At 43.6% G+C, this 13,675-nt stretch overlaps 1 protein-coding gene across 1 annotated transcript; it reads left to right on the forward strand.

Moving 5' to 3' along the window:
* The first annotated feature begins 6,709 nt into the window (after positions 1-6,709).
* LOC113527857 (inositol 1,4,5-trisphosphate receptor-interacting protein-like 2) lies at positions 6,710-10,473 on the forward strand. The gene has a single exon (XM_026915992.3). The coding sequence runs from the start codon at positions 7,030-7,032 to the stop codon at positions 8,494-8,496; it is 1,467 nt and encodes a 488-aa protein (XP_026771793.3). The 5' UTR covers positions 6,710-7,029; the 3' UTR covers positions 8,497-10,473.
* The last annotated feature ends 3,202 nt before the right edge of the window (positions 10,474-13,675 follow it).

A 13,675-nucleotide genomic window follows, 5' to 3' on the forward strand; every position in this document is an offset into this window, starting at 1 on the left:
GCAACTGCAGCCCCAAAGCCACTACAGCAGTCGCAGTCCCAAGCCATTACAGTACAGCTCCCCATATGTGATCCCCAAGCCATCTCCACAGCCCCTAGGTGGCTCCATCCCCAGCAATCCAAACAGTTCTTCAGGCAGTCCATATGGGGCCACCCCCAGCAGCAGCGAGCGAACTCAACCGATGAGAACTCCAACCAGAAGTAGGGCATCAGGATGGGTCAGGCAGCGAGGAGGAGCAGAAGGGGTCAGGATCACTGGCATCACTGGCATCTCAGAAGTAGCATGTGTAGCTCGACAGAGAGTGAGGGAGAGAGAGAGATGGAGAGAAAGGAAGAGATTGTTAGGTGAGCTTTTGTCCTCTAATGGTTAAGCACGATGTACTTTGCATGCAGAGTGCAAGCAGGGACTCCGGCAAGACTAGCTATGACAGCATAACTGAAAGGGAGAGCCAGAAGCTAACACAGACATGAGGGCACCCTGGGACATAAGGCAGCCAGCCACTCCACCGTCGACACCGTCTTCTACAGAGAACCTTTAAGGGTTCTCACAGAGGGACCTCTAAAGATCACTGAAGGGTTTTTGATGGTTCTTTGATGGTTCTTTAAGGGTTCGTTGGATAATTTATGGATTTGTGCAAAGGTTCTACTTTTTGATAGGGACACACACTGTTATAAGGTTCTATGTAGAACCTTATTGAGGGTCCCCCCTAGAGGGACAACCGAAGCTCGTTTAAGATTTTTAAAATTTTCTGTGTGTAGACTTTTAGAAAAAAGGGCTCTTTGAGGGTTTATTTTATATTTCAGTGTTCTCTGATTTTTAAAAGGAGGTTAGTTGGAACCCTTCCTAGAGTTCTACATAAGGGGTTCCCTAGAGGAACAACAGAAGAACCCTTAAGAATTATACATTTTTCACAAGTGTACAGTCTGAGAAAAAAGGGTACTTCAAGGGTTCTTCAAGGATTTTATCATTTTATACGTTAGGGTTGTTAGCTTCCTAAAACAATTCTACTTGGAACCTTTTTGATAGGGAACCACTCTGTTGTAGCGCTCTGTAGAGAACGTGTAAGGGTTCTCCCAGAGGGAAGATCACTTAAGGGCTTTAAATTTTATGAGTTCACACTCTTAGAAACAAGGGTTCTTTAAGGATTCATTGGATAATTAAGGGTTCTTCGATGCTTAAAGGTTTCTACTTGGAACCGGTCTGATAGGGAACATGCTGTAGGGTTCCACATAGAATTTTTAAGGTTTTCCAAAAAAAGGACACCAAGGAACCATCAAAAGCTAAAAGCTCTCCAGAACAAACCTCTTTCTAACAGGAAAACCCTCTCGTAGGGCTCTACGTGGAACCTTTAAGGATTCCTCCAGAGGTACAACCAAAGAACACTTAAGGATTTAAAATTTTGTGAGCGTAAGTGTTGTTTGAGGGTTTATTTTATAATGAAAGGTTCCTAGCTTCCGAAAAGGGTTCTAGTTAGAAACGCTGTTGTATGTAAGGGTTCTCGCTGAGGGACAAAGAACCTTTAAGTATTCGAAAATTTCGAAGAGTGCATTTTCAGATGTTTTATTTGCTTTGGTTAAGAATTTATAAGACTAGATACAATAGAATTTATCAGTAGGTATCAGTAACCCTGTTGATTTTTTGGCAGCTATTTTAAAAGATTATAACTTCTGTGTAAAGAATGTCAGGAGTGAAGTGTTGGTCAGATGCTCTGTAGGAAAATCACTGATATGAAGGAGGCTTTGAAGTAAAGTTGCGTGAGATATTATTTTTAGATTGGAAGGCAAATGGCTGCCGCGCTGATACACAAACACAGGTTCTGTGATGGCGTGTAGAAAGGAGTCAATCGAGAGGAAGAACAGATTCGTCCTGACACTTGATCCTGTTTGTTTTTAAATTTTCTGGAAACTGTTGAGTCCAGGAGATTGAGTCGAACGTACAGCAGCGTGTCAGAGAGCACGCTGACACATCAGCAGATGCAGCGTGAGTCACTCGGGTTTGAGGAAATGAGCCACGTTTAAACTCTTCAAACACACAGTTAAAAACATGCTACGGTCCAAATGAAGTCATTAAAGTCTAGCAGGAGGCTTTGAACGGAGAACGCTCACAAAATAACGTTACAAAAACAGGAGTGATTGCATGCAGATCAAATTAACCACGTGCTGGGACTGAAACAAACATTTTTTTAAAAAAGATAACCTTTATAAGAAGTATACCTTATCACCGGTTTATTTATAATTAATGCGCTTGTTCTGAGACGTTATCGTTTCTATAGTAACAGCTCATTCACAGGGACATGGAGATGTTTATGTAACATTTAAGGAAGGAGTCTCCAGTGTCAGCGCTTTGCAACACTCAGAGGTAAAGCTGTACCTTGTAACTTTCTGACATCTTCAGGACAGAGGAGTTTACGCTTCTTTGTGGTTTCTCAGTAACATGACAAGCTGCGATTTTTTTTTTTTTTTTTTTTTTTTTTTTTTTTTTGAGTTTGTGACTTTTTTCCGGCTCTGAAATTAGCTCTGCCTCCATCTGGAACAAAACTGCTCAGTTCCACCCTTCTTTAAAAGGCAACTTGGAGATGTAGTTTCAACAAAACTGATTTAGGAGGAAAGGTGAAATCTTGTTAATGTTCATTTGAATTGGAATTGCAGTTCACCTCACAGACAGCAGAGGGCGTTACAAATCACAGACAGCTACTTTAAAAGATTATAACTTCTAAACAAGTGCAAGTTGTAAATTTTGCACCACTACAAGCACAATATATTTTTATTCGATTATCTAGTTAAACATGCATTAAACATGATTTTACCCTGAAAAATAGACGAATCAGAAATCTACGCCATCAGTGCATACATGAGTTCTAATTACTTTTAGTAATTTCTCTACTTTTATCATTTTGTGAGTTAGCTAACAGCTTAAGCTAAAGTTAAACATTAGCCTCAACATGTCAAGCTAGTAACCCTGAAACCAAGTTGTGTGGTGAACAGTGACATGAGCCCGACATTCATCTCAGAATTAGTGTCATGTGATCACAAGGTCATGTCAGCTCGTCCGCTCGTGTTTTCCACCACATGATGCTTCCTTCAGGCTGAAGTTAAATCACACCATGTGTTGAGGAACCAGTTATTAATATTAATAACGACCTGAAAGTCTGCGCTGTCGCACTCAGGAAAGGACCCTGTGTATTTTTAGCGTTGGTATTTCAAACCGGAGGCGTTTTGATAAGGAGCTGATAGGAGTTTGTTCGATGAGGCTCTCTCTGCCTTGAGTTTTATCTTAGTGTTAGAATAAATAGCACTTCCTTCCTCAGACAGCAGTTCTGCTGGCGACTGAAAGTCCCTCAGGATCTGTTCAGATCGTCGCTGAAGTGCTGCTGGTCCATCCTGAATGATCACAAACACACAGACGAGCTCAGTTTGTCCAAACCGAAACACAACACTGGCTTTTAACCAGCATTTCCTATTTTCCTCCATTTTGTGGTGACATTTAATCAGAAAGGCACACCAAGAACATTTAAAATATCAGGATGAATTAAAAAAATTATTCATATCAAACATGTATACCAACAACGTTTTTTTCGTAGCGTATTTAACATGTTCAGGGGTGGAAAAATGCAGAAAAGAGACACTTAGACAGTTAAATGAAGTAGTTAATTAGCTCACTCAGGCTATCAGGGAGGTTCTGAACTACAGTGTTGTAAATGAAACTTGTGATGATCTGTTGAAACTGGTGTCTCCTCGCCGATTCCACGTCACTGCTTGAAGTAAATGTAGTGTGAAAAATCACCAAGGAAATCGCCTCCTGATTGTTTATGCTTACTACCAAGGGAAAGTGTGTTTCTATTTTACAATCAGGCATTGTTAAAAATGCTAACACTTAAATGAAGTCAGGAATTTGAAGGTAAAAAGCAAATGATTTAACTTACATTTGAAGTTGTGCAAATACGTAACTCGAGTCACTCAAATCAATCTGTATGAAATATAATGAAGGTTATGGTTAGAGTTAGGGGCGGGGCTATAGGCAGGCCATATAATCACGCTTTTTTTAAAGACTGGAAAAATGTCTCTTGGTCTTTTTCCGATCTCTAACTGTCCGGTTTGAGTGAGTCTGTGCCTGCTGTAGTCTCAGATTCCTGTTCTTGGCTGACAGGAGAGGAACCCGATGTGTTTTGTAGCTCATCTGCCTCAAGGTTTGATGTGGTGTGCATTACGAGATGCTTTTCTGCTCACCACGGCGGTACAGAGTGGTTTTTTAATTCCCATAGCCTTCCAGTCAACTCCAACCAGTCTGGCCATTCATTCTCCTCCGACCTCTCTCATTAACACTGGATGTTTTTTGTTCTTCGCACCATAAACTCTGTGTAAACTCTAAAGATTGTTGTGTGTGAAAAATCCCACCACTGAGATCACTGTGAACATTAACTCAAGCTCTGATTGGCTGATTGGATAATTGCGTGTATATGAAGGTCTGCAGGTGTTCAGCTGTGCGTGAGATGCATGCTGCAGCATTTATTTGACACTGAGTGTAATGTAATGTAATTTTTTCACGACTCCATCAGGCTCCAGGCGTGATGTGAGGGAAGTCTGAGAGTAAGCGGGGGTGCAAATTTTTGAACCGATATCATTTATCATTGATAGCACTTACTATGGCAGTATATTCCGGACTTTATTCAAAATCACATGCTGATTAGAAAATGTTAATTCAGTCACAGTATTTAGTCACAGTGATGTTTCCTGTAATTTGAGGCGTAATTCGAATTCAGTTCCAAACAAAATTAAGTTTTTACATAAACATTACATACAACAGCTGCCAAAATTAAAATGCAAATTTCAAAGTAACAGCAACTCAGCGAAAAACAAAATGCTTCTACGATATGTATTTGTATTTGCATTTTCACTTTCACCTTCAGCAAGGTAGACCTGTCAATCAAACACTGTGGGTGGGAATTGAACAGTGTTTTTTTTCCTGTGAGAATAAGCTAATTTTTCTGTGCTAAACAGTAGGTTGATTTATTTTGACTACACTGCTCCACTGCTCAGTAGTTTCCAGGCCATCGTCGCAAAAGCTTTCCACACAACTCTGCTCTGTTGTCACTGCACTGTGTGTCATTTTGTTCTGTGTACTTATTGTCTTGCGCTCGTCTGACACTGTTGTGTATTTGCACTTTATATAGACTTGTGTGTACTGTACTACTATCCTGTCCTGTAGATACAACATTTCATTCTGATGTACAGTTCTGTGCAAAAGTCTTAGGCACATGCAGAGAAATGCTGTAGAGTAAAGATGCCTTCAAAAATAATGAAATTAAATGTTTCTACATTAATAAAATCCTATAAAGAGCAGTAAACAGTAATAAATGAAACAAAGTCAGTATTTAATGTGACGATCCTTCACTTTAAATAAATAAAGCAGTATCTGAGGTGCAGTGTGTGCAGTTTTATAAGGAAATGAGCTGGAAGTGTTACTGAGCATCTTGCAGAAGCAGCCACAGTTCTTCTGGAGACTTTGACTGTCGACTCGCTTCTTATTTCTGCAGCGAAACCCAGCAGCCTTCATTATGTTTTTATCTGAAAAGTGTCTCTTATGGAATCTGCTGCTTTCTTTACTGACATACAAACATTTTTCTGTAACATTTCATTTTGTGCTGGAAAACTAATGTTTGGAATCTAAAATGGTTTTGTACTGAATCAATAATGTAGAAGTCAGAAAATAAACATCTATAACAAAGTTTGTACTAAAAAAAAGGCTTTTGCACAGGACTGTATAATAGCTGTATAGCGGAATGACAGTTAAAAACCCGCTTGACTTTACACTACTTGATTATTTATGATAACAAGGAAGGAATTGTGCTTGAAACTGAACACACTCTTTTGCCCTGTGGGGGGGTGCAAACTTTTGCATAATGACCTATACTGGTGTGTACATTATGTAGAATCTTGGGTTATATTCTGCAAGCGCTCTGTTTAGTCAGTTTGCTGAACTGTTGAAGCTGATGTGGCCTGCAGGCGTGTGACTGTGTGGCTCCTTTAGAGGAATTCTGCAGGATTAACACATCACACGTCAGCGCCACAGTGGAACAAGCCAAGCTTCTCAACGACTTCATTGTGCGCTATGGTGATATGAAAATTCAGCATTTGCATGCAAAATGCTTTGTGGGTCGGGAACGTCGCTGCGCTCGCTTCTTCTTCCTGTTTGTTGGGTCAAACATGGAGCAGGAGGAGGTCAGGACATGTTCACATGGTCTGTGCAGGAACTGGGGTTGTATTGAAGTGACAGGGCATGGGGATGGGATGTGTGTGTGTGTGTGTGTGTGTGTGGGAGGCCTGGAGTTTCTCAGTAACTCCCTCAATGGGCTTTTGTTTGGTTTAGTTTAGTTAATACGTCTACTCCCTGTCTGACATCATGCCTTAATTAATTCTGGATTTTACTCGGTAAGTTGTGTAAAAACAGTGATACCTTAAAATCTTAACTCTTTAATGAGTTTCTGAATGATATATCCATAAAGTCTTTATGTTAAAATTAAATTTAAGTTTAAATTTATTATATAGACATGCACTGAAGTCCAGCGGCTCAGCAGAAGTCAGCTGTGCTAAACACAACACGAAGCAGGAAGTCAGTTTTCTTCCTCCGTGTCTCTTTAAGAGCAGGGGGAAGGGTGAAGAGGAGGAGTGTGACTCTGAGCGGCTCAGTTTTTTTTTTTTTTTTTTTTAAAAGCAGAAATTCCTCTCTCAAGAGTTTGGCATTTCCTCTGAGCTCACACACACTCAACGGCTGCTCTCTCATTTCACACAGCGCTCGGTATACGAGAGAGGGGGATTTTCAAACGTCTTGAATGAGTGGACCTGTGGTGCTCAGCAAAGAAAACATCATCGTGTAAACTTTGCCTCTGAGTTTAGAGGAACTTTTAGAGAGTTTAGAACAGCGAGGAGAACTCGAGATAGTCCTGAACATCTGGGAGACTGACTCAGCATGGGCTAACCACCCCCATCTCATGCCTGCAAGAGCTCAGAGGCCCTGGACTGGAACAGGAGGATGAGTGTGTACACGCTAAACCTCAGGGTTTTCTGGCTTCTGGTCACTTGTGTCCTTGGCGTCCTACTGCTGCTTCATCATTTCGTCCTGCGAGGATCTGACGAACGATCTGATGGCTGCTCTGATCAGGGAACCGGATCCATCCCGCTCATCAAGTACGTCTTTGCCTTTGCACTGTGTTATTTCTTCATCAGGTACTGCTCATCTCAGCCTGGAACTACTAAACAAGGAATTCATGCCATTGCTGGAAAACCTACGGGTCCTAAAAGGGAGTTGCTGGAGGAGCACTTTGAGAGACATGTACGCCTTTCTCCACATGTTCTCGGCCACAGCAAGGCTCATGTGGCCAAGCTGGTGAGCGAGCTGGTGCGAGTCGGACGGGCCGATGTACTTCCAGAGTCCTCTCTGGCGTTTCGCGGGGACTTTATTCAGATTGGGAGCTCGTACGAGGAGCACAAAGTGGGCTCGCCGGATTGTTTTGACATCCTGGTCCCGCTTAGGCTTCCCCGAGGGCTCAAACTGGAGCCTTGCAGGTACGGTGACAACCGTTGTGGTGCACCACTGATCACTCTGGAGACGCCGCGTAAGGAGGAATGGCCACGGCGACACAAAGTCTTCACGGATGCCTATCTGCGTTCAAACGGTTCACCGGGAGTCTACAGGTTGAGTCCGGACTCGGTGATGCGCTGGTTTTACTGTGCATCCCAGCGCTGCCTGTCAACCGTACGGTACCCATTTGAGCAGCGCTGCTTGCTCAGCCTTTCTCTCACTGAGGGACAGCGTGTACAGCTTCACCTCACACCACGATCCGACTACGTCTGCTGCCACATCTCCATGGGTGTTCGGCTCATCCCGGCGCTTCCTCTGGGTGATTCCGCCTTCTTGGTCGCATGCCCCAGAGCTCAGCGTTCGGAAGACCTTTGGACGGTCTACTTCCCAAAGCAAGAGCAGAAGCTCCTTGGATGGTTGAAAGCCAAACTTCCCACCAGCTCCTGCCATCTCAAGTGCCTTCAGCTGCTCAAGGAAGTGCGAGACCTCGGCGGGCAAACGTTAGACCAAAAAGCCGGAGCCGAGTGGAAAGGGGTGCTTTCGTCCTACGTTCTGAAAACTGCCTGGCTACGTCTCCTGCTCAGCACGCCTTCTGAAGCCTGGGAAGACTGCCACCTGATGGACAGGATGGAAGATCTGCTGCGTTTTCTAAGAGACGGGCTACAAACCAGGAGTCTTCGCCATCTCCTCCTCGGTGGTGACAAAGGGCTACTACCCGAAACCGTCACATTGCCAAAGATCGTTAAGGAAACGGTGCCGTCTAACCTGTGGGCCGAATTCAGCGCCGAATCTCTGGACCTGGTCACTGCTCGGCTGTCCTACTCCTGGACTCATCTGCCTCGTTTAATCCGTCTCGGACGTCCACAGAGGACAACTCTGGGACGAGGGGTCCACTGTAAGCACATCGACGCTGAATAGGTGCTTTATTTCCAAACAGGGTCTCAGGTGTACATGTCTTCAAATCTCAGTTATCTGGCATCTTGTAGCATTAGGTGTGTTTTGCTAAAGTTGAGTGTAATAGGAAAATATGACTTCAGAGATGAAAATATGAGCAAGGGTTATGTTTTTTATCAAGCAGTATTTTAAAAAGCAGTTTTTATTCATTGGAGAAAATACAAGTACTGTATAGAATGCTGGTAGAAATCCTTCTTAATGTACTGTATCTCAGAGGTCATGAAGGTCAGAAAGTTTAGAACAGCTCCAAGAGACACTTTGCTGCTTGAATTCAGGTCATGGGCTAAAGATTTCTAAAAATAATTCTCATTGGTGTGTGTGTGTGTGTGTGTGTGTGCGCTCTCAACCAAAGACCTGTTCAGCTGCGTTTTACAGGTGATATAATTTTCTACATGTGAAAGAGCTGGTTGAGTTTTGTGTTGACTCAGAAACATCATGTGGGAAGGGGACAGTCAGAACAGGTTTAACGCCAGTGAGGTCACAAATTTCCACACACACACACACACACACACACACACACACAAAACTCCACTGTTTTCCCCTGCAATCTGAAGAAGACCTATTAGCAGTGAGTAATGTAACACAGTGTCATCATGTTATGAGTGATATATTCTCAACTGTGTCTCAACACTAAAGGGCAAAAACATTCCCCTTAAGTAATTAATAAATACTGTGTGTGTGTGTGTGTGTGTGTGTGTTACAGTAAAATACTGAGTGATGGGGTGGTGTGATGAAGCGGAGTTTCTGTCCTCACCCTGAAGATGATTATTTTCCTGTAATAGCACCTGTAAATGTTTTATTCTTCTTATGCCACTGCAATTTGCCAACAATTACATTTTTTACACTTTTTATCCATTTATTGTTACAGTTAATGTTGTGAAATGTCCATGAAACGAGTTAGTTCCTGTTCTCACTTACATTATAGCAGCTATAATCAGTCGATCCCTCACCAGCCTCTCTTTCTCTCTTTCTCGAAGTAAATAAGACAAAAAAAAACATGCAGCTTGTCATATTTTGTTACCGAGAAACTGCAAAGAAGTGTAAATTCCTCTGTCCTGAAGATGTTACAGCTTTAAGCTTAAATGCAACTATAAATGGATAGAAAGTACAACATGTTGTTCTTTAATAAATAGGACAGTGTAATTGTTGGGAAATTGACGTGATGTAAGAGAAATAAAACACTCAGGGACGTGCTGTTAGTGGAAAATAATCAACTTCAGGATGGGAACAGTATCTCTGCTTCATCTCACCACCCCGTCACTCAGTATTTTACTGTAACACACACACACACACACACACACACACACACTGTTTTATTACTTATCTAATAAGCAATTATCTTTGAAAAGATAACCTGTACACGCTCTGAAGAGTTTAACCATAACATACATTTGTTTAGTGCATTAGTCAACAGCAGGGTCTGTTTGGACATTCTGTAAAAGGAAACTGTACAAATAGGCCTCACTTTTTACAACACACACACACACACACACACACACATGCATACACACACACACACATGCATACACACTTCTGATCCCTAGAGATACACCTCTACGGCTTGTTGCCATGGAGACGGGGATTTCACGCCGGGGTCACCAGGTGGGCGAGTCGCTCCGTCCCACTGTGACTCATGAGCAATATTCTGATATTATTTCTTCCCCCCATTTTTTCCTTTCTTTCGCAATCATGACGGATGTTTTGAGTTTTTTTTTTCTTTCTCTGTTTTCCACCTCAAACACGCCTGCACTCACGTACAGTGAGGAATCACACTTTTCAGGACATCTGAGTCATATAACAAGCTGAATCTCTGTCTCTCCCACACACACACACACACACACACACGTACACACATATACACACACATACACACACACGTTGCTCAACTACTCGAGTGAAGTTTTGTTTCACTTCACTTTACTTAAAAGCAGAACAGAATCTGAAATAAGGAAAGGAGCTCAGCACAGTTTAGCATGAAACAAGCGACGATACAGATACGTCACGGCTTTATACATATCACACGCGTGTGAGCGAGCGAGTGAGGGAGGGAGGGAGGGAGGGAGAGAGAGTGGGGGAGTGAACAAGTGAGTGAAAGAGTGAATGAGGGAGTGAGTGAGGGAATGAGTGAGGGAATGAGGGAATGATTGAGGGAGTGATTGAGTGAGAGAGTGAATGAGGGAGTGAGCAAAGGAGTGAGTGAGGGAATGAGTGAGGGAATGAGGGAGTGATTGAGGGAGTGAGTGAGAGTGAATGAGGGAGTGAGTGAGGGAGTGAATGAGTGAGGGAGGGAGTGAATGAGTGAGGGAGGGAGTGAATGAGTGAGGGAGGGAGGGAGCGAGGGAGGGAATGAGGGAGTGATTGAGGGAGTGAGTGAGTGAGGGAGGGAGCGAGGGAGGGAATGAGGGAGTGAGTGAGGGAGGGAGTGAGTGAGTGAGGGAGGGAGCGAGGGAGGGAATGAGGGAGTGAGGGAGGGAGCGAGGGAGGGAATGAGGGAGTGAGTGAGGGAGTGAGTGAGTGAGTGAGTGAGGGAGGGAGGGAGGGAGCGAGGGAGGGAATGAGGGAGTGAGTGAGTGAGGGAGTGAGTGAGGGAATGAGTGAGTGAGTGAGTGAGGGAGGGAGGGAGGGAGGGAATGAGGGAGTGAGTGAGGGAGTGAGTGAGTGAGTGAGGGAGGGAGGGAGGGAGGGAGGGAATGAGGGAGTGAGTGAGGGAGTGAGTGAGTGAGGGAGGGAGCGAGGGAGGGAATGAGGGAGTGAGTGAGTGAGGGAGTGAGTGAGTGAGGGAGGGAGCGAGGGAGGGAATGAGGGAGTGAGTGAGTGAGGGAGTGAGTGAGGGAGTGAGGGAGTGAGTGAGTGAGGGAGTGAATGAGTGAGGGAGGGAGTGAATGTATGAATGCATCTTGAATGAGTGTATAATAAATAAATCCTTCTTGCCGTTATTGTATATAAGATTGTATAAGTGGCAGTCTGTAAAAATTCTTAATTTATATGTCGCATGTTTATTTATACACGAGCTAAATAAAGTCTTTCTATTTTGCAGAATTGTGGTGTTTATTTCTAAATAATGCATTTTATCATATATTTTCCTGCAGTATGCAGTGAATAAACTGTTAAAAAGTTTAAAGCATGTTCTGTAAAATGTGCAGTGTGTGTGTGTGTGTGTGTGTGTGTTTTCATCCAGCTCAGAACAGGAAGTGAAGAAAGAGAGACGCCACTGAGGAACATGTAATCTTCCTAATTGCAGTTCTGCTCTGTTCCCTTCTTCTTTTTCTCTCGCTCTTGTTTTTCTTTTGTGTAAGAACGTCTTAAAATATCTTACAGAAGGAAGCAGCTATGAAACTTTGTTTTTCTAGTTTAACAGATCCTGATGCACTGCTTCCAAAGAAAAGCTGCAGCTAATCAGAAGTTCACATTAATCTTTAATATAAAATAAAACTCTAAAATAAAATACAAAGTTAAAAGAAATTAAAAGGGTTTATTCCTGAAGAAGAATCTGAAGAACAGCTGCAGTAAAATGAAACGGGGAAAAAGAAATAAAATAAAATGAAATAAGCTATAATTAAATGCAAAAATAAAATAAAAGGCAACACAAACCATCAAATAAAACCTCAGTACACTTTAAAAAAAGTCTTGAACCTTCAGGGTTTGTCAGCTTTATTCCTGTCAGAAACATCTGTCGAACCTCTGTACGAATCTAAGAACCTTTAACAACAGCTGACGTAAATCTTGCAGTAGAGCGCTTGCAGAAGCAGAGAGGATGTGTGCAGTCCTGACTTTTATTTTTGAGGCTCTGATGCAGACGTCTCGTCCTTTTCCAGGTGCGTGTTAGATGGAGATGGTCATGTGATCATCCGACATAAAAATGTTCCAGTAAAAATCAACACAATCTGCAGTTTAGTTTTAGACAGACAGTGAGGGTTTAGATGGAGCTCTTAGGACTTTTAACATTCTTCTGGATTTTCTTGATTTTATTTCCAGCTGATTGTGTGTGTTTTATTTTGTATAATTTGTATAAGTTGAGCTCCCGATGTGTCTGGGGGCTTGAGCAGGAGTCTGAGCTCGGGGCTTTCAGGGCTTCCTGATGTTTTATTTAGTGACTCCGCCCCCTCTCCTGTCTGTAATGATGTAGTGCTGGGTTCTGTCCAGGCTGAAGTGGCAGTGTGGATTAAAGAGAGAAGTGCGGTTCCCCTACAGACTGCAGACTACAAACTCATCCTTCCTCATTAACACTTCACTTAGCACTCGCTGCCCTGTGTTAATGACCAGCTCCACTGTGTGGCTGAAGGTGGGCTGGGGCAGGAGGGTGAGGGTGGATGAGGGTGGGCTGGGGCAGGAGGGCGAGGGTGGATGGGGGTGGGCTGGGGCAGGAGGGTGAGGGTGGGCAGGAGGGTAAGTGTGGATGAGGGTGGATGAGGGTGGGCAGGAGGGTGAGGGTGGGCGATGATGGGCGAGGATGGGCTGGAGCAGGTGGGCGAGGGTGGGCAGGAGGGCAAGGGTGGATTAGAGTGTGCAGGAGGATGAGGGTGGGCGAGGGTGGATGAGAGTGGGCAGGAGGATGAGAGTGGGCGAGGGTGGGCAGGAGGGCGAGGGTGGATGAGAGTGGGCAGGAGGATGAGGGTGGATGAGGGTGGATGAGGGTGGGCTGGGGCAGGAGGGCGAGGGTGGATGAGAGTGGATGAGAGTGGGCAGGAGGATGAGGGTGGGCGAGGGTGGGCTGGGGCAGGAGAGCGAGGGTGGATGAGAGTGGGCAGGAGGGCGAGGGTGGGCGCGGGTGGGCGCGGGTGGGTGGGGTGTTTGTTTCCGTCATGGTTTGTTTACATCATTCTTACTGCAAACACTTAAAACATTAGCAGTGAGACTTTACTCAAATATACAGCAGTTAATATTACAGCTGTAATAAAGAGGAGAACAAACATCTAAAACCCTTCAGGCTTCTTCAGAGTTCTACTGAACCCTACAACAGGGCGTTTATTATTTGTCTGTTTTTATACAAAATGCTTTTGGCTAATTATTTTAGAAAATATTTAGTACACTGCATGCAATACATTACTTTACAGTAAAATGAATACAATGTCCCGTCACTGGAAAGCGTCAATGTTACAACCCTTAAGGTTTTTTTGTTGTTGTTGCTTGTCTGTGCAGAACC

This window comes from Pangasianodon hypophthalmus, chromosome 13, assembly GCF_027358585.1.
Source record: "Pangasianodon hypophthalmus isolate fPanHyp1 chromosome 13, fPanHyp1.pri, whole genome shotgun sequence".
Classification (NCBI taxonomy): domain Eukaryota; kingdom Metazoa; phylum Chordata; class Actinopteri; order Siluriformes; family Pangasiidae; genus Pangasianodon; species Pangasianodon hypophthalmus.

What these genes read in the sequence shown, in the direction of transcription:
- LOC113527857 (XM_026915992.3), top strand. Translation starts at nt 7,030, where the DNA reads ATGAGTGTGTACACGCTAAACCTCAGGGTTTTCTGGCTTCTGGTCACT.